Source organism: Curcuma longa, chromosome 17, assembly GCF_044706935.1.
Source record: "Curcuma longa cultivar G26 ecotype Majalengka, Jawa Barat chromosome 17, ITB_CL_G26_1.1, whole genome shotgun sequence".
In the NCBI taxonomy this organism is placed as follows: Eukaryota; Viridiplantae; Streptophyta; class Magnoliopsida; order Zingiberales; family Zingiberaceae; genus Curcuma; species Curcuma longa.
The window spans coordinates 1,366,871-1,389,139 of NC_133877.1; the positions used below are offsets into that span (position 1 = coordinate 1,366,871).

The 22,269-nt window shown below is 37.8% G+C and overlaps 1 protein-coding gene across 1 annotated transcript; it reads right to left on the reverse strand.

Annotated features, from left to right (window-relative positions):
- Positions 1-5: 5 nt before the first annotated feature.
- On the reverse strand, positions 6-22,008 carry LOC141811463 (uncharacterized). Its single transcript, XM_074699494.1, is given in 5 exon segments — positions 6-146; positions 148-1,013; positions 1,016-2,042; positions 9,617-10,735; positions 21,147-22,008. Coding segments are annotated over 5 exon segments (4,011 nt in total). The 5' UTR covers positions 22,005-22,008.
- Positions 22,009-22,269: the final 261 nt, after the last annotated feature.

Genomic DNA, 22,269 nt, shown 5'->3' on the forward strand with positions numbered 1-22,269 from the left:
AAGAGTTACTTAATCCAATTTCCACCCAATTTTTTTTGCAGATAATTATCTGAAACATAGTGACAGGTTATTGCTTGAATTATGAAAGAAGCTTCAGAAATCATCTTGTAAGAACATCCATTGCCCGAGTCGATATCAGAAGATGTCAGAAGATGCCGTCCGTTGCATAAATAGTCTCAGTCTCTCTGTCTCACCGATCGCAGTTAACCATCCTGTAAGAACATGCATTGTCACATAGTTTGGTTTGCATCCCTGCGAACTCATCTTGTCCATAAGCTCGAAGGCTTTATCAGACATGTTATGGTCCTTAAGACCCTTGAAAATGGAGGTGTAGGTCATGACGTCGGGCAATATATCTTGTTTCTGCATCTCGTCGAAGAGGTCTATTGCGGCATCAACTTTTTGATTCTTACAATAAGAATCAATGAGGATGCTATAAATAACAGTGTTGGCCGGCACCACTGACACATCCATGCTCCTGAAGATCTTCATGGCCTGGTCAAGATCACCAACTTTGCAGTAACCATTGATCAGAGTTCCATAAGTGACAACATCAGGTTTGCATCCATCATTGACCATTTCGCAGAGGAATTTATCAGCCTTCGAAAAATCACCAGCCTTGCAGAAAGCATCAATCAAAGTATTGTATGTGAAGATATCAGGCCTAAGCCCTGCATTGCACATTTCGTCGTGTAACTCGAATGCCTTATCCAACCTCTTCTTCTTGCAAAACCCACTGATCAAAGTGTTATAGCTCTTTATGTCTACTCGAAAACCATTCTTTCTCATCACCGACACAATCGAATAAGCATCATCCAGTTTACCAATCTGAGTCAACCCATAGAAGAGAGTGAAGTATGTAGTAGAATCAGGGGAAACCCCTTCCTTGATCATCTCATCAAATAATGCCGTCGCCCTTCCTACATTGTTGGAATGAAGAAAAGCACCAATCAGGATGTTATAGGTGGTAGCATTGCCTTTAACTTCCGGCCACTCGACCTTTTTTTTTGAACAAAATCGACAGCACTTCCAATCATCCCATGCCTGCACATTCCATTTACAAAGGTGTTCAGCGTAACCACATTGACAGCCACCCTTTCCTTCTCCATCCGGGTAAGCAATTCATGAGCCATGTCCAACTCTGCAGCCTTGCAGAAGGCATCAATCAAGCTGGTGTAAGTCACAATGTTAGGATCACAAGCATGGCTTGATTTCATCCTATCAAGCAAGGAGAGACCATCCTGAAGCCTTCCTGCCTTGCAGAGCCCATCGATGAGAATGCTAAAAATGATTGTGTTAGGGGGCACCCCCAAATCTGGGCTTGACATTGCGTCGAGCACGTTCAGTGCATCGTCGAGGCGACGGGATTTGCAGAGGTGATGGATGAGTATACCGAAGGTGACTACGTCGGGGCGCACGCCCAAGCCTTTCATCTCCGAAAACATAAGATTCATCCTTGCGAAGTCTCGAATTGCAGCGAGGCCAGTCAAGAGGGCGTTGCACACAGGGGCCTCGATGGAGCCGCCAGCATCCTTCACCGCGTGGAAGAAATCCCAGGCCCCGGAGGTGGCGCCGCCGCGGCACAGCTTGTTGATGAGCTGAGTGAAAAGGACGGCGTCGGGCGGGAAAAATCCCATCTTGGCCATCTTGACGAGGAGGGCGAGGGACTCCTCGTTCAGGGGCTGGCTTCGCTTGGCCAGGCCGGAGAAAACGATCGACCGAGTGGCGGCGTCAGGCGGGGAAGTGGAGTCGGGGGAAAGCATGCCGCGAAGGATCGACAAAGCGGCGGAGAGGCGGCCGGGAGAGGCGGAGCCGAGCAGGGAACGGAGTCGGTAGTTAAATTGGCGAAGTGAGGCATTGCTAGAGGGTTTCTCAGTTAAGAGGTGCTTCACGTCGCTCCGGGTGCCTACGCCACCATCGCAATCGACGTCGGTGGGAGCGGCGGCGGTGGAAGAGGAGGAGGCGTGGAGGCGGCGGAGAGCCGTCAAACGCAAACACGGATTATTCACTAGCTTCATCTTCCATTTGGCCACTCGACGCGGCTGCGTTGGCAAAAACCTCGATTCTTATACCTTTTTATAAAAATATATTCTCTTGAATCATACATGTGTAGAAATTTACGATGAAGGTTGACGTCGAAGAGTGCGAGCGATGAAATCTTGTGATGATTGCGTTATATGATGAGGAGCGACGATGAAAAAAATCTAATAGATGAATTATTTTAATATAAAGATATAATTGAAATAAATATTTTATAAGTTTAATTTTCTTCTCCTTTCTTACACTCCGATTTGAGATGTAAGGAATTATATATAATAATTTGAAAACTTACCCTCCCTTCTCTCCTCTTCCTTTCCTTAACTCACTCCATCTCAAATAAAGATAAAAATTTTCTTTCTCCTTCCTTACACCTCCTCCCAAACAAACTGTTAAAGGGAATCCGTTGGGAGGCGTCGTCGGCGTCCATACTGCCATTAGATTCGTGCAGTGAACGTGATTAACCAGTTTGGGTAGGGGAATATGATTAACTCCGTGGATCTACACAAAGGATAATTAAAAATATATTTCTTGCGAACTCCAATTCATCTCCATCATTTGATAACCGAATATATAATTAAAATAAATATATAGTACCTACAATGTAGGAGAAATTTTAATTTTTTTACTTAAAACTTTTTTTCTTATTTCTCTAAAACCAAACTTAAATAAACATATGTGATACTGATTTCATTTGAGAGTTAATCGGAATTTGATTTGACGGTTTACAACTGATCTAATGAATAATTACATATATGAAAAAATAAAAATTAAATGAACTTCCGAGCTAAAATTCAAGTAGGCTAATATCTATGCACCTTTTTCGTCGAGATTAATTACAGTTTCTTGATTTACCTTGGTTACCGACGTGTGGGACCGTTGGATAGCGGATTTCATCTTTTGCAGAAGAAAAGTAGGCTAGCATCTACTCTCAGGATATAATTGAGTTGGTTATGACGGAATAGAATTGCTGAAGTGGGTAAGGGTAAAATCTCGATGAAGTGAAATAATGCCTCCTCTGTCGTGATCAATTATAATTTCTCGATTTACTTCTTTACAGATAGATGATCATAGGATTGTTGGAGTGACAGATTCTACCTTTGATTAAAGTAGGCTAACATCTCCCTCAACCTTATACTAGAGCATTTTTTATATGTAAGTGCAACCGTACGAATGAACTAACAACTTATTTATTTCATCTTTCATAAGGAATTTGATCACCGAGTAAATCACAATAATTGTCAGCTCAATCACGATATGTACAAATAAGATATGAAATATTATAAGACCGATTTCATAGTCATCTAGTCAAATAAGACATTCGAAAAGTATTCGAATCAAGACGGAGATCGTTATTTTAGACATCAGAGAAGCCATCTATTGTAATTAAGCCAAAGGGAACGTAAATTAAGAAGCACCGTAGAGACACTTCCTTATCTGCAATCAACAGAGACAACTCAACTATTAGAAATTTGATGACAAATGTTCTCAAAGAGCAATTGGAGAGACGCATGAGAGAGATTTGTGAATGTTTATCTGATGACAAATATATTGTGCTTACACAGAATGGAAGCAAGTATGAGAGAAAAATAGTTTTGCCAAATATAGAGCAAATAAATTACATTATCAAACTCTTTATTTTCTGTCAATCTTATTTTGAATAGAAATAAGTTAGGTAGACAATCAATAGATGTTCCAGTTAAATGATGTGAAATTATAACAAATATATACATCAAATAAGAAAAAAAGAGAAAAAAAACTTGATTAATAATAATAAAATAATATAAAATTTATTTAAATATAAATTATGATATAGTAGACAGGACTATAAATGAATTGAATGTTCGTGAATAAATTTAGTATTTGACTTGGTAAGAACTTGTTTATATTTATTCAATATACATAAGATAAATTAAATGAACAAACTTGAACAACTCATTAAACTAAATAAATAAGCATGAATACATATATATTTAGTTTATTAATATTCATAAACAATATTCATGAATAATGTCCATGAACAATATTCACAAGCAATATTTATAAACTATATCCATCAATAAAATTTTTATTAATATGCTAAATAAATAAAATAAAGTTTCATAAAGAACAAATAAGTTTGTATTATCAAGCTAAATAACCAATCAAACAACTTTAAAATGTAAAAATTTTAAATAATCAAATAAGCTTGAATTAAGAATTTGATAATATATAAACGAACCAATCTCAAATCAAACTTGAATTAAGCTCAAACTCATAAAAAAGAAGCAAAGTCAAACTTGAATGATCATTTCAATGGCTTAGTTCATTTTAGTCTAAGTTTAGTTAATTACCTTATCAAATAAATTTGAACACCATAAAATTTAACTCAGTTTGACTTGTTTATAGCTCTAATAGTAGCAGATATAGTTTAATGGAATAAAATAATTTATATAGTCGATCCCACCTAGTGGGATAAAATTTGATTGTTGTTATATCATATTTTGAATGATGGGAAAAAAGAGAAGCAATGTTATTAAGTATTTATATTCAAAATAAAAGAACGAATTTCATTTCAATGCTTTTAAATTATCTTTTTAAAAGAGTGAATGTGACGACTCCAGAGATTCCGACGAAGGGAAGGATCATGAACTTGAGGAACTCGTAAACAGAGATTAGAATGAGGCCAAGACGAACCTTGACAAGACCACACTGACACCCAAGTTAACAGGAGATTCTCAAGGTAAGAGAAAAATGTACAAGGAAGAATGTGATTCCCATTTTGTGCATACCTATATCCGTGGGAAAAGATTTCCTTTTATATTATCATTAACAAGGAAATAAGATCTACACATCCAGATCTTGGGGTCACCATGTAGGTCCACGGGCAATTATTTGAGCTCTGTGTCACTCCACATTTTCCACTTATTGTGGCATCCCCATTCTCCATTATTGCAAGGATTAATGACAGGATCCGGTGACATTTGGCATGGGCCGAATTGTAAAGGTGTCGAGTGTGACCGAGCTACGAATGTGTCAGGCATGTCCGAGCTGGGAGGTGTCGGATGTGGTCGAGCTGCGAAGGTATCAGGGCGTAATCGAGCTAAGGTGTCAGGTGCTGCCGAGTTGCAAAGGTGTCGGGCGTGGCCGAGTTGAGAAGGTGTTGGGCATGACCGAGCTGGGTTGTTGGCTGTGGCCTAGATGAGAAAGTGTCGGGCATGGCCGAGTATGACTCTGAGTGAAGTGGGTTGACTTTGACTTAAAACTCAACTTGACTTTTGACTGCCCTAGATCGCCATGTGTAAGCTGTCCACTTCCGCCACATCAGGCTATAATATGAAACTTGTATTCAAAGGAAAATCCACACAAAATCCAGGTAGATGTGAAGTGTCCTAATCGAACTCTTCATTCTAATACTGTTCTACAGTACCACAGCAAAACTGCAACTTGATTAGGATGGAAATGATTAGGATGAGAAAAGGAAACACTTATGGAAGTAAACAATTTGAAATAATAAATTAAAATGGGCAATTATACATAGATTTTGTGCAACAAAGAACTGCAAAACAGTTACCAAATCCAATTTCCACCCAATTTTCTTTGCAGATTCGGGCAATTATCTGAAACAAAGTGACAGGTTATTGCTTGAATTATTAAAGAAGCTTCAAAAATCATCTTGTAAGAACATCCATTGCCCGAGTCGAATCAGAAGATGTCAGAAGATGCCGTCCGTTGCAGTTCCATAAGTGACGACATCAGGTTTGCATCCATCATTGACCATTTCGAGGAGGAATTTATCAGCCTTAGAAAAATCACCAGCCTTGCAGAAAGCATCAATCAAAGTATTGTATGTGAAGATATCAGGCCTAAGCCCTGTGCACTTCACGTCGCTCCCAGTGCCTACGCCACCATCGCAATCGCCGTCGGTGGGAGCAGAGGCGGTGGAAGACGAAGAGGCGTGGATGCGGCGGAGAACCGTCAAACGCAAACTGATTCTTCATTAGCTTCATCTTCCAATGGCCATTCGACGCGGCTGCGTTGGCAAAAACGTCCATACTGCCCTTAAAAGGAGGCGAGTGGCGGCGTCAGCGTCCATACTGCCATTAGATTCGTGCAGTGAACGTGATTAACCAGTTCGGGTAGGGGAATATGATTAACTCCGTGGATCTACACTGCCAAAGGATAATTAAAAATATATTTCTTGCGAACTCCAATTCATCTCCATCACGAATATATAATTAAAAATAGTACCTACAATGTAGGAGAAATTTTAATTTTTTTACTTAAAATTTTTTTTTCTTATTTCTCTAAAACCAAACTTGAATAAACATATGTGATACTGATTTCATTTGAGGATTTAGAACCCCGAGTTAATCGGAATTTGATTTGACGGTTTACAACTGATCTAATGAATAATTACATAGAGCTAAAGTTCAAGTAGGCTAACATATGCTCTCGGGATATAATTGAATTGGTTACGATGGAATGGAATTACTGAAGTGGATAAATGTTGAATCTCGGCGAAGTTGAAATAATGCCTTCGTGATCAATTTCAATTTCTCGATTTACCTTCTCATAGATGATCATAAGACCACTGGAGTGACAGATTCTACTTTTGATTACAGTAGGCTAACATCTTCCTAACCTTATACTAGAGCATTTTTTATATGTAAGTGCAACTGTACAAATGAACTAACAACTTATTTATTTCCTCTTTCATAAGGAATTTGATCACCGAGTAAATCACAATAATTGTCAACTCAATCACAATATGAAATATTATAAGACCGATTTCATAGTCATCTAGTCAAATAAGACATTTAAAAAGTATTCGACTCAAGACGGAGATCGTTAGTTTAGACATCAGAGAAGCCATCTATTGTACGTAATTAAGCCAAAGGGAACGTAAATTAAGAAGCACCGTAGAGACACTTCTTTATCTACAATCAACAGAGACAACTCAACTATTAGAAATTTGACGACAAATATTCTCAAAAAACAATCGGAGAGACACATGAGAGAAAATTTTGTGAATGTTTATTCGATGACAAATATATTGCGCTTAGACAGAACGGAAGCAAAAGTATGAGAGAAAAATAGTTTTGCCAAATATAGAGCAAATAAATTATACTATCAAATTCTTTATTTTCTATCTATCTTATTTTGAATATAAATAAGTTAGGTAGACGATCAATAAATGCTTCAGTTAAATAATGTAAATTATAACAATAAAAAGAAGGAAGATAAAAAAAAGTAATAATAAAATAATATAAAATTTATTTAAATATAAATGATGATATTGTAGATAAGGCTATAAATGAACCGAAATATTCATAAATAAGTTTGGTATTTGGTTTGGTAAGAACTTGTTTATATTTATTCAATATACATAAGATAAATTAAATCAACAAACTCGAACAACTCATTAAACTAAACAAATAAGTATGAACAGATAAATGTTCAGTTCATGAATAATATTCGTAAGTAATATTTGTAAACTATGTCCATCAATAAAACTTTTATCAACATGCTAAATAAACAAAACAAAGTTTCAAAAAGAACAAATAAATTTGCATTATCAAGTTCAATAACCAACTAAATAAGTTTAAAATGTAAAAATTTTAAATAATCAAATAATCTTGAATTGAGAGTTCCATAATATCTAAATGAACCAATCTTAAGTAAAACTTAATTAAACTCAAGATCATAAAAAAGAAATAAATTGAAACTTGAGAAACAAAGCGAAATTTGAACGATCATTTCAACAGCTTAGTTCATTTTAATCTCAACTTAGTTAATTACCTTATCAAATAAGTTTGAACATCATAAAATTTAACTCAGTTTGACTTGTTTATAGCTCTAATAGTAGGAGATATAGTTTAATAGAGTAGAAGGATCTATATAATCGATCCCACCTAGTGGGATAAAGTTTTGTTGTTGTTGTATTATATTTTAAATGATGGAAAAAGAAAGAAGCAATATTATTAAGTGTTTATATTCAAAATAAAAGAGTGAATTTCATTTTAATGCTTTTAAATTATTTTTTTAAAAGAGTGAATGTGATGACTCTAGAGATTCCGACAAACGGGAGGATCGCGAACTTGAGGAACTCATAAACAGAGATTAGAATGAGATCAAGACAGACCTTTACAAGACCATACTAACACCCAAGTAGGGGATTTTTAAGATAAGAGAAAAATGTAGAAGGATGAATGTGGTTCCCTTTTTGCATATACCTATGTCCGCAGGAAAAGGCTTCCTTTCATATTATCGTTAACAAGGAAATATGGTCCCCAGGGCAATGGTGCCGCGGTAGGACATTCAGGTTGTCTCCCAAGCACCGGTTCGATCCCCAACTACGGCGTATTTACAGGAATGTTCTTCCAATTGGGGAACGCAACCAAAGGATGCTAGACGTCTGGGTTGACTGCTGCGTGCGCTTCCCGATTTGTTGGCCTTTCCGTGGAACCGAACCGATCACCCCAGGACTAGTTGGGATTATCATTTTTTTTTTAAGGAAATATGATCTATACATCCAGGTCATGGGGCCACCACGTAGGTCCATTGGCAACATTTCCCACTTATTGCGGTATTGCCATTATATTACTGCAGGATCCGGTCCAGGGGCGTGGCATGGCATTCCCTCTCCATAGGGCGGTTCGATTCCCGGGATGCGTCTCACTGGGTTTAATGCCTGGGGCGTGGCAGTCGGCTGTGCTAGTCGGGCATGTGGATCCCAATTTGGTAATATGTCGGTGCCAGTGAATCCTCCTGATTTACCCTCGCTGGCCGGTGGGGACTCTCGTTGAAGGCCGTGGGGCAGGGCCGGTCAGCCAAGGGGACTAGTTGGTGCTATTTCCCTTTGTAAATCAAAAAAAAAAAAAAAAAAAGATCCGGTGACATTTGACATGGGCCGCACTGTGTGTCGAGCATGACCGGGCTACGAATGTGTCTGGCATGTCCGAGCTGGGAGGTGTCGAGTGTGGTCGAGCTGTGAAGGTATCAAGGCATGGCCGAGCTAAGCTGTCAGGTGCTGCCGAGTTGCGAAGGTGTCGGATATGGTCAAGTTGAAAAGGTGTTCGGCATGGCCAAGCTAAGAGTGTTGGCCGAGGCAAGATGCGTGGAGTGTGACTCTGGGTTGACTTTGACTTAAAACTTAACTTTTACTTTTAAGTGCCCCTAGATCGCCATGTGTAAGCTGTCCACTTCCGCCACATCAGGCTATAATATGGAGCTTGTATTCAAAGGAAAATCCACACAAAATCCAGGTAGATGTGAAGTGTCCTAATCGAACTCTTCATTCTAATACTGTTCTACAGTACCACAGCAAAACTGCAACTTGATTAGGATGGAAATGATTAGGATGAGAAAAGGAAACACTTATGGAAGTAAACAATTTGAAATAATAAATTAAAATGGGCAATTATACATAGATTTTGTGCAACAAAGAACTGCAAAACAGTTATAAATCCAATTTCCACCCAATTTTCTTTGCAAATTCAGGCAATTATCTGAAACATAGTGACAGGTTATTGCTTGAATTATTAAAGGAGCTTCAGAAATCATCTTGTAAGAACATCCATTGCCCGAGTCGATATCAGAAGATGTCAGAAGATGCCGTCCGTTGCATAAATAGTCTCAGTCTCTCAGTCTCACCAATCGCAGTTAACCATCCTGTAAGAACATGCATTGTCACATAGTTTGGTTTGCATCTCTGCGAACTCATCTTGTCCATAAGCTCGAAGGCTTTATGAGACATGTTATGGTCCTTAAGACCCTTGAAAATGGAGGTGTAGGTCATGACGTCGGGCAATATATCTTGTTCCTGCATCTCGTCGAAGAGGTCTATTGCGGCATCAACTTTTTGATTCTTACAATAAGAATCAATGAGGATGTTATAAATAACAATGTCGGCCGGCACCACTGACACATCCATGCTCCTGAAGATCTTCATGGCCTGGTCAAGATCACCAGCTTTGCAGTAACCATTGATCAGAGTTCCATAAGTGACGACATCAGGTTTGCATCCATCATCGACCATTTCGCTGAGGAATTTATCAGCCTTTGAAAAATCACCAGCCTTGCAGAAAGCATCGATCAAAGTATTGTACGTGAAGATATCAGGTTTAAGCCCTGCCTTGCACATTTCGTCGTGTATCTCGAATGCCTTATCCAACCTCTTCTTCTTGCAAAACCCACTGATCAAAGTGTTATAGCTCTTTATGTCTACTCGAAAGCCATTCTTTTTCATCAACGACACGATCGAATACGCATCATCCAGTTTACCAATTTGAGTCAACCCAGAGATGAGAGTGAAGTATGTCATAGAATCAGGGGAAACCCCTTCCTTGATCATCTCATCAAACAATGCCGTCGCCCTTCCTACATTGTTGGAATGAAGAAAAGCACCAATCAGGGTGCTATAGGTGACAACATTGGCTTTAACTTCCGGCCACTCGACCTTTTTCTTTTTAAAGAAATCGAGGGCACTTCCGATCATCCCATGCCTACACATTCCATTTACAAAGGCGTTCAGTGTAAACACATCGACAGCCACCCTTTCCTTCTCCATCCGGGTAAGCAATTCATGAGCCATGTCCAACTCTGCGGCCTTGCAGAAGGCATCAATCAAGCTGGTGTAAGTCACACTGTTAGGAGCACAAGCATGGCTTGATTTCATCCTATCAAGCAAGGAGAGACCATCCTGAAGCCTTCCTGCCTTGCAGAGCCCATCGATGAGAATGCTAAAAATGATTGTGTCAGGGGGCACCCCCAAATCTGGGCTTGACATTGCGTCGAGCACGTTCAGTGCATCGTCGAGGCGACGGGATTTGCAGAGGTGATGGATGAGTATACCGAAGGTGACTACGCTGGGGCGCACGCCCAAGCCTTTCATCTCCAAAACAATAAGATTCATCCTTGCGAAGTCTCGAATTGCAGCGAGGCCAGTCAAAAGGGCGTTGCACACAGGGGCCTCGATGGAGCCGCCAGCATCCTTTACTGCGTGGAAGAAATCCCAGGCCCCAGAGATGGCGCCGCCGCGGCACAGCTTGTTGATGAGCTGAGTGAAAACGACGGCGTCGGGCGGGAAAAATCCCATCTTGGCCATCTTGACGAGGAGGGCGAGGGACTCCTCGTTCAGGGGCTGGCTTCGCTTGGCCAGGCCGGAGAAAACGATCGACCGAGTGGCGGCGTCAGGCGGGGAAGTGGAGTCGGGGGAAAGCATGCCGCGAAGGATCGACAAAGCGGCGGAGAGGCAGCCGGGAGAGGCGGAGCCGAGCAGGGAACGGAGTCGGTAGTTAAATTGGTGGAGTGAGGCATTGCTAGAGGGTTTCTCAGTTAAGAGGTGCTTCACGTCGCTCTGGGTGCCTACGCCACCATCGCAATCAACGTCGGTGGGAGCGGCGGCGGTGGAAGAGGAGGAGGCGTGGAGGCGGCGGAGAGCCGTCAAACGCAAACACGGATTCTTCACTAGCTTCATATTCCATTTGTCCACTCGACGCGGCTGCGTTGGCAAAAACCTCGATTCTTATACCCTTAAAAGCATCGTCAGCGTCCATACTGCCCTTAGATACGTGCATTGAACGTGATTAACTAAGTGAATAAGATGAACTCCGTGGATCTACACAAAGGATAATTAAAAATATATTTCTTAAAAACTCATCCGAATATATAATTAAAATATATATATAGTATTTAATGTAGGAGAAATTTTAATTTTCTTACTTAAATTTTTTTCTTATTTCTCTTAAACCAAACTTAAATAAACATATGTGATACCTAGCCTTTGAGTTGATATATATATATATATATATATATATATATATAATTAAATGAGCCTTTGGGTTAAAGTTTAAGTAGGTTAACATTTGCCCTCGCGACATAGCTGAGTTGATTATGATGGAGCAGAGGTGCAGAAGAGAGTAAGGGTTCGAATCTCGACGAAATCGAGATAATACCCTTCTCCGTCATAGCCAATTGCAACTTTTCTATTTACTTCCTCACAATTGATCGTGAAATCAATCGTGTGAAACCGTTGAAGTAGTGCATTCCACTATTGTTGAAGTAGGCTAACATCTCCCTCTGCCTTGTACTAGAGCATTTTTTATATGTAAGTGCAACCGTACAAAAGAACTACCAACTTATTTATTTCATCTTTCTTAAGGAATAAGGTCACTGAGTAAATCACAACAAAGAAACCCTAGTAATTGTCGGCTCAATCATGAAAAAAAATATTATAAGATAGATTTCATAGTCATCTACTCAAATAAGACATTCGAAAAGTATTCAAATGATGGAAATCGTTATTTTATACATTGATAGAGAAGCCATCTATTGTAAATAAGCCAAAGAGAATGTAAATTAAGAAGCACCGTAGAGACACTTCCTTAGAAATTTGATGACAAATGTTCTCAAAGAGCAATAGGAGAGAAACATGAGAGAAAGATTTGTGAATGTTTATCTAATGACAAATATATTGTGCTTACACAGAACGGGAGCAAATATGAGAGAAAAATAGATTTGTCAAATATAGAGCAAACAAATTACATTATTAAACTCTTTATTTTCCATCGATCTTATTTTGAACATAAATAAGTTACGTAGATAATCAATAGATATTTCAGTTAGATGATATGAAACTATAACAAATATACACATCGAAAGATAAAAAAACTTGATTATCAATAATAAAATAATTTAAAAAATTATTTAAATATAAATAATGATATAATAGGCAGAGCTATAGATAAATCGAATATTCATGAATAAGTTTGATATTTGATTTGGTAAGAACTTATTTATATTTATTCAATATACACAAGATAAATTAAATGAACAAACTTGAACAACTCATTAAACTAAACAAATAAGCATGAACACATATATATTCAATTCATTAATGTTCGTGAATAATGTTCATAATATTCATGAACAATATTCACAAGCAATATTTGTAAACGATGTCCATCAATAAAACTTTTATCAACGTACTAAATAAACAAAAAAAAAAGTTTCAAAAAAATAAATAAATTTGCATTATCAAATTTAATAACCAACCAAACAAGTTTACAATGTAAAAGTTTTAAATAATCAAATAAGTTTTAATTGAGAGTTGAATAACATCTAAATGAACCAAGCTCAAGTCAAACTTAATTAAACACAAGCTCATGAAAAAGAAATAAAGCCAAACTTAAACGATCATTTCAATAGCTTAGTTCATTTTAGTCTCAACTTAGTTAATTACCTTATCAAATAAATTTGAAAATCATAAAATTGAACTCAGTTTGACTTATTTATAGCTCTAATAGTAGGAGATATGGTTTAATAGAATAGAATGATCTATATAGTCGATTCCACCTAGTGAGATAAGATTTGGTTATTATTGTATCATATTTTGAATGATGGAAAAAAAAAGAGAATCAATGTTATTAAGTGTTTATATTCAAAATAAAAAGAGCGAATTTCATTTCAATGCTTTTAAATTATTTTTTTAAAAGAGTGAATGTGACAACTCCAAAGATTCCGACGAAGGGGAGGATCACGAACTTGAGGAACTCGTAAACAGAGGTTAGAATGAGATCAAGACGAACCTTGACAAGACCATACTAACACCCAAGTTAGTAGGGGATTCTTAAGGTAAGAGAAAAATGTACAAGGAAGAATGTGGTTCCCTTTTTGTGCATACCTATGTCCATGGGAAAAGACTTCCTTTTATATTATCGTTAACAAGGAAATAAGATCTACACATCCAGGGCATGGGGCCACCACGTAGGTCCACGGGCAGTTATTTGAGCTCCGCGTCGCTCCACATTTCCCACTTATTGTGGTATCCCCATTCTCCATTACCGCAAGGATTAATGATAAGATCCAATGACATTTGACATTGGCCGAACTGTAAAGGTGTCGAGCGTGACCAGGCTACGAATGTGTCAGGCATGTCCGAGCTGGGAGGTGTCGGGTGCGGTCGAGCTGCGAAGGTATCAGGACGTGACCGAGCTAAGGTGTCAGGAGCTGTCGAGTTGCAAAGGTGTCGGGCGTGACCGAGTTGAGAAGGTGTTGGGCATGGCCGTGCTAGGGGTGTTGGCTGTGGCAGAGATGTGAAAGTGTCGGGCATGGCCGAGTGTGACTCTGAGTGAAGTGGGTTGATTTTGACTTAAAATTCAACTTGACTTTTGACTGTCCCTAGATTGCCATGTATAAGCTGTCCACTTCCGCCACATCAGGCTATAATATGGAACTTGTATTCAAAGGAAAATCCACACGAAATCTAACTTCCAAGTAGAAGTGAAGTGTCCTAATCGAACTCTTCATTCTAATACTGTTCTACACTAGCACAGCAAAACTGCAACTTGATTAGGATGGAAATGATTAGGATGAGAAAAGGAAACACTTATGGAAGTAAACAATCTGATATTACAAATTAAAATGTGCAATTATACATAGATTTTGTGCAACAAAGAACTGCAAAACAGTTACTAAATCCAATTTCCACTCAATTTTCTTTGCAGATTCGGGCAATTATCTGAAACAAAGTGACAGGTTATTGCTTGAATTATTAAAGAAGCTTCAAAAATCATCTTGTAAGAACATCCATTGCCCGAGTCGAATCAGAAGATGTCAGAAGATGCCGTCCGTTGCATTTCTTATCGGATCTTTCCTTAACGGGTTATGGTTCTAAACCCTAACCATTAGCCTTTAACCCATTTATTCCTAATTGGGCCTAGTTAATTGACAGCCCAATTAACCCCTTTAATTGAGCCCAATCAAATCCAATTAATCTCAATTAACCTTCTAATACCCTAATGTTTTGGTATTTTACAACTGCACTCAGACAAATTAATTCGATGCATAAAATAGGAGCAAACAATTTGATTAACTATTGTTGTTTACATTGCACAATTGATATTATCAACCATGTAAAGATACCAAGTGTCCATTTAAGTGAATAGATGGATGGGATATAGACCGGACCACTTTTGTTTTTGAACCATCCAATTATTTACTTACGCATGGATTAAAATGAATGCAAAAAAGAAATGTAGACTTGGTCTTAAATCTTCCTGAATCGCCCAAACCAGGTGAGTAGGAGGACATGTTTCACAATCACTTTGGTATGCATCCATCCTCTCATTGATTCATTCTATTGCCAATTCATCCACTCTTGAATTCATCCATCCAATCAAACAAATCCAAAATGTTCAATCATTCACACCATACAACCAACACAGTCTTGATTAATGTGCAAATATTATCAAATTCTTCCATTTTATGATAATAAATATTGAATTATCATTTTGTCAAGATATGTTTATCCCAATTATTTGGGGTTGCTACATGGCTGATAGTATTTATTAAAATCAAAAGGTTAATGATATATTGAGTAATTAACTACTTTATTCATCAACTAAACTTTTCTTTAACCACCTTCTATTTATTAACTAATGTCTTTATTGCATGCACTAATAAATGGTATTTAATGAATAATAGATAAAATTGCACATATATCCTTAAAATCTTGCATGTGTCATAAAGGTATCCGAAATTAGTAATTTATTGGATATAAGTGGAAATTTTGCCCTTTAATTTCAAACATTATATGAAGGATGGTTTGTACTGATTGAAAATTTGATTTGACAAACTTTACTAATCTATCTAATGCCACAATGAACAACAATCTTCATCCCTTTCCATTTGCCACCGCAAAACTAATGTTTATGTTGTCTATCATTCATTCAGGCTACTGGCTAGTCATCTTTTTGTTGTGCTCACTGTGCACCTTGATATGTTATCCTCTCAACCAATCCTATGACCCTTGCCTATTGCCTCCCCTTTCATGATTTGGCACTACAATTGTATCATTTTGATTAGATACTAAAACTCAAGTACGACATGACATGACATGACAAAACACCAAAATAACATTGATATGATTATATTGGAGACAAACTCTAGCATCGCACGAGATATTAAACCTTAGTGATGTCTTAATCTTCGCTGAGATCCCTTTCTAAAAAATGATAAATCCCAGTTATGCTCATTGACTATCTCTAGGGGTAACCGGTCCGGCCCCACGGAAGTTTCCCACCGGAGATCCCTTTCTAGCTTCTATATGAAGTTGGACATCGTATTTATGCTCCAATTTGAGAGGAAAATGTTGAAGTCATTAGTTATGTGGTTGGATGTAGACCCACATTAGATGTTTAAGATTATGATTTATGGTTGTCCAACAAAATAGTCTTCTTTGCAACAAGCAATACAATAAAGTCTTTCCATCCCATTTAACAACCATTGTATAAAGAAGGGATTATTAAACAATAATAGGTAAAACACTTAATTATGATAAACGTATTCAACTTCTAATCCCCATGGATGTAAAAATCTTTGTGGAACTAATCATAGACGAGTGTTAGTCCAATCCCAATCCTTTGTGAAAATCTAAAAAGGTTATATACATATATAGTCTTTCCATAAATTAACTTATGAAATTTATATATTTATATTCCATATTATATATTAATTTCTTGGTTCTCTAATCCAAATATATATGTATTTACATAATTTTAATTATTTATATTTTCAATCATTGTCCTTTTTAATTTTGGACAGAGCATGACTCACACATTTAGTTTCTATGCTTTTATTATATTTTCAATCATTGTCCTTTTTAGTTTTAGACAAAGTATGACTCACACATCTAGTTTAATTTTTATGCTCTTAGCTAGTCAGTGTATTTTCTATCTGACAAATAAAAACATGACATAGAGAAACAATTTCTTTCTATACAATTTTCAATAAAATAAATAAATGCTAAAATAAAAAATATTTGTGTACAAGTTTTGAATTTTATGGTATTTGAAAAAATAAAGCAGTGGAAAGTTGTTGCCGTGTGATCTAGAGTTCACGAGTTCGAGTCTCGAAAATAATCTTTTGCAAAGCAAGATAAGAATGTGTGGAATAGATCCTTCCGTAGAACCCCGTATTAGTGGAAATTTCGTGCATTGAGAAGCCCATTATGAAAAATTAAGGTAATTAAGAATTAAAAATCAGGATGTCAGGATGATGAATCAAGTGCATAGTTAATGAGGTTACTATCTAATCAAGATATATAAGTATTGTGGCATTGTTGTGATTGCCTTCACATGCAAATGAAAATTGTGCTATTTATTACCCTTTTCCAATGATAATATGTTCTTCATAGAAGAGTTGTATTAGTTTGTATGGCGTTAACCAACAATAGCTCATAGATTATTCCCAAACATAGTTGTCTGGATGAACTATACTTAATGACCATAAAATTAATGAAGCTGGCTATGTCATATGTAAACATTAATTTTGAAATAATTCACAAAATGAAGTGACCACTGAACATCAATGAACCAAATGTTTGCTAGAAAATTAGTAAAATGTATGAAAAATGGTAAATGACAAGATCGTTCGTCAGAAAATTAACAAAAATAAAGCAGAAGAAAATTAATGGACAAGTATTTTATATTTTCTTCCCAATTTCAACATGCTTCTCTTTACGTTCATATTCTGATCTTCTTTTTCTCAGCTTCAACAAGTTGTAACTTCTCGATGTTAAATTCCTAGAAAGCAAATTGAGGAGCACGCAATTAAACAAAGACCAAAGCAAAAGGTTTAGTAGAGTGAGAAATCAAAATGACATGAATTGCACTATAAAAATGACATGTCATGCAATGAAAAATGCTTCTTAATTTATATGTATAATTTTAGGAGAAATGATGCTATGGCGACCACTATGTTTGGTAGGGAAAAAGACATGTCCAGTAGGGATAAAGACGAGTTAGTATCTGAAGAAAAATATTCTCATCATTTGAAGGTTGATGCTATCGAAAAAAAAATTATCGCCACTTCAAGAATGCATGGTCATTATTCGTCAATTGGCGTATAGTATCCCTACCAACCATTACGATGACTATCTACCTGTTGCTGAAACAACTGTCATCGAATGCTTGTTCAACTTGTATCGATGTGTGATTTTGAGGCCTAATACTTGAGTAGACCAAGTCTTGCTGACACTCAACACTTACTTGAAATGCATGAGTAGAGACACGACTTCCTTGGCATGTTGGGTTTGATTGTATGCATCAGCAATGAAAAAATTACCCTGTTACTTGGAAAGGTTAGTTTACTCGAGGAGATCATAACGTCCCGAAAATTGTGCTTGAAGCAGCCACATATGCATACTTGTAGATTTGACACACTTTTTTGGGATTGCAAAGTTACATAATGATATCAACGTGCTTAATGAATCACTTTTATTTAACAACATCTTAATTGCAATAGAGGTTAATTTTACAATTAACAATGCATGATATACAAAAAAAGTACTATCTAACCTATAGGATCTAGTGAAAATGAGCTACTTCCGTCAAGAGTTTTCTATGCCCCTAGGATCCCAAGAGAAAAATGTTTAAGGAACGACAGGAGGCTAAAAAAAGGACGTCAAACAGGCATTTGGGGTGCTCCAATCTCAATGGATGGTGATCAAAGGTGTAGGGCGATTTTGATACAAGGATAACTTGAAGGCTATAATATGTATATATATATTATTTTACATGACATAATTATTGAAAATGAGGGGATACAATAGTCAATTGGTCAGATGATAAAGGGGATCCTCCATCACAAATATTTCAAGGCTCCACCTAAGAATACCTCCAAAGAAATTAAGAGCTATCTGGGCAAGCTACCGTTTTGATCAATGAAATAATATATTTAATTATATTATGTTATATTATTATAATTTATGTATTATAATTATATTTTTTTTTCAATTATATATATATAATATAAAGTATATTTGATAGTAGAGAGATAAGTGAGATCAATTGGCAGATTTTTTGATAGTAGAAAAATGAGTATGAATTTTTTTTTCTTTTAACGTGAATGTGGCATGGTAGAAACCATAAAGGAACTTTGAGAATCACTGATAACAGAATATATAATTAAATATATATAGTACAATGAACTAGTGACATCCTTTAGAGTCCAACGTTTTGAAAGATAGAATTGAACATTAAAACCTCAAAGTTAGTAGGTTGACAATAAGATAGATTGAATAGTCAATTGAACATAGGTGAGTGACATCCTTTGGAGGGCAAGGGTTTTGATAAAGCCAGGCAATTGAACATCGTAATCAAACCTCATTTACCTCCTCACGGATGGTCGTAGGTGGGGCCGCAAGGTGGCGGATACCTTTTTGCAGAAGAATAGTCAATTGATCATTTTTTTATATATTAGAATTTTTATATGAATTAATAAAAAAGATAAAGTCAATTGATCATTTTTTTATAATATTGTACCAGCCACTACTATATGAATTTTAATTCTATGATGTTTTTAATATTGTCCAATTGATTTGGACGTGATAAAATATTTTTTAATTTAAAAGTATTTTATATATAATATTTGTTATATAAAAAATATGATTGAATATCTTTTTGATTATTTTTTTAAAAAATTATCATTTTAACTATTCAAACAATCAAAATTGTCATTTTAATTTTTGCGCAAAAAATATTAAAATGAGGGCATTGAGTCTAACCTCATTCACTTCGAGTAATAATAACAACATCGATATTCACCTTAGCTATATATATATATAGAGAGAGAGGTTTGATACAATACGCGACGGAGAAATGCGCGACTGTGCGCGACTTGAATCTGGCCGTTCATCACGCGATCGCGTGCAAATCCGAACCGTCCAATTTGGGAATGCACAGTGTTTCTTCTAGGGCTGAAAATGATTAGGATGAGAAAAGTAAACACTTATGGAACTAAATAGTTTCAGATTACAAATTAAAATGTGCAATTATACATAGATTTTGTTCAACAAAGAACTACAAAAGAGTTACTAAATCCATTTTCCAACCAATTTTCTTTGCAGATTCAATTCAGGCAATGATCTGAAACACAGTGACAGGTTATTGTTTGAATTATGAAAAGGAGCTTCAGAAATCATACTGAGTAGAAGCTTATGCACAACGAATAATAAACTCTGTGACTAAAAAATGTCTCATCTCATTTGTTCTCGTATGGTACAACTCAACATCAAATAAGAAACATGCATAAGATTAAACATCAAGATTGTCCGCGTTAATATCAGAAGATGATGCATGTTGCACAAATAGTCTCAGTCTCTCTGTCTCACCGATCGCAGTTAACCATCCTGTAAGAATATCCATTGTCACATAGTTTGGTTTGCATCCCTGAAAACTCATCTTGTCCATGAGCTCGAAGGCTTTATCAGACATGTTATGGTCCTTAAGACCCATGAAAATGGAGGTGTAGGTCGTGGCGTTGGGCAATATATCTTGTTTCTGCATCTCGTCTAAGAGGTCTATTGCGGCATCAACTTTTTGATTCTTACAAAAAGAATCAATGAGGATGTTATAAATAACAGTATTGGCCGGCACCACTGACACATCCATGCTCCTGAAGATCTTCATGGCCTGGTCAAGATCACCAGCTTTGCAGTAACCATTGATCAGAGTTCCATAAGTGACAACATTCGGTTTGCATCCATCATTGACCATTTCGCCAAGGAATTTATCAGCCTTCAAAAAATCACCAGCCTTGCAGAATGCATCTATCAAAGTATTGTATGTGAAGATATCAGGCCTAAGCCCTGCCTTGCACATTTCGTCGTGTATCTCGAATGCCTTATCCAACCTTTTCTTCTTGCAAAACCCACTGATCAAAGTGTTATAGCTCTTTATGTCTACTCGAAAACCATTCTTTCTCATCAACGACACATTCGAATAAGCATCATCCAGTTTACCAACTTGAGTCAACCCAGAGATGAGAGTGAAGTATGTCGTAGAATCAGGGGAAATCCCTTCCTTGATCATCTCATCAAATAACGCCGTCGCCCTTCCTACATTGTTGGAATGAAGAAAAGCACCAATCAGGGTGCTAAAGGTGACAGCATTGCCTTTAACTTCCGGCCACTCGACCTTTTTCTTTCGAAAGAAATCGAGGGCACTTCCGATCATCCCATGCCTGCACATTCCATTTACAAAGGTATTCAGCGTAACCACATCGACAGCCACCCTTTCCTTCTCCATCCTGGTAAGCAATTCATGGGCCATGTCCAACTCTGCAGCCTTGCAGAAGGCATCGATCAAGCAGTTGTAAGTCACAGTGTCAGGATCACAAGCATGGCTTGATTTCATCCTATCAAGCAAGGAGAGACCATCCTGAAGCCTTCCTGCCTTGCAGAGCCCATCGATGAGAGTGTTAAAAATGATTGTGTCAGGGGACACCCCCGAATCTGGGCTTGACATTGCGTCGAGCACCTTCAGTGCATCGTCCAGGCGACGGGATTTGCAGAGGTGATTGATGAGTATACCGAAGGTGACTACGCTGGGACGAACGCCCAAGCCTTTCATCTCCGAAAAAAGAAGATTCATCCTTGCGAAGTCTCGAATTGAAGCGAGGCCGGTCAAAAGGGCGTTGCACACAGGGGCCTCGATGGAGCCGCCAGCATCCTTTACGGCGTGGAAGAAATCCCAGGCCCCGGAGGTGGCGCCGCCGCGGCACAGCTTGTTGATGAGCTGAGTGAACAGGAAGGCGTCGGGCGGGAAAAATCCCATCTTGCACATCCTGACGAGGAGGGCGACGAACTCCTCGTTCAGGGGCTGGCTTCGCTTGGCCAGGCCCGAGAAAACGATCGACCGAGTGGCGGCGTCAGGCGGGGAAGTGGAGTCAGGGGAAAGCATGCCGCGGAGGATCGACAAGGCGGCGGAGAGGCTGCCCGGAGAGGCGGAGCCGAGCAGGGAGCGGAGCTGGTAGTTAAGGTGGCGAAGTGAGTCATTGGGGGAGGGTTTCTCAGTTAAGAGGTGCTTCACGTCGCTCCGGGTGCCTACGCCACCATCGCAATCGACGGCGGTGGAAGAGGAGGCGGCGTGGCGGCGGTGGAAGAGGAGGAGGCGGCGTGGAAGAGGATTCTTCACCAGCTTCATCTTCCGTTTGGCCACTCGACGCGGCTGCTTTGGCCAAAACCTGGATTCTTATACCCGATAAGGAATCCGTTGGAAGGCGTCGACAGCGTCCATACTGCCATTAGATTCGTGCGGTGAACGTGATTAACCTGCTTGAGTACCAATTCATCACCATCCTTGTTAACAGAATATATAATTAAGAAAATATATATAGTAAACAATGTAGGTGAAAATTTAATTTTCTTAAACTTTTTTTTTATTTCTCTTAAACCAAACTTAAATAGCT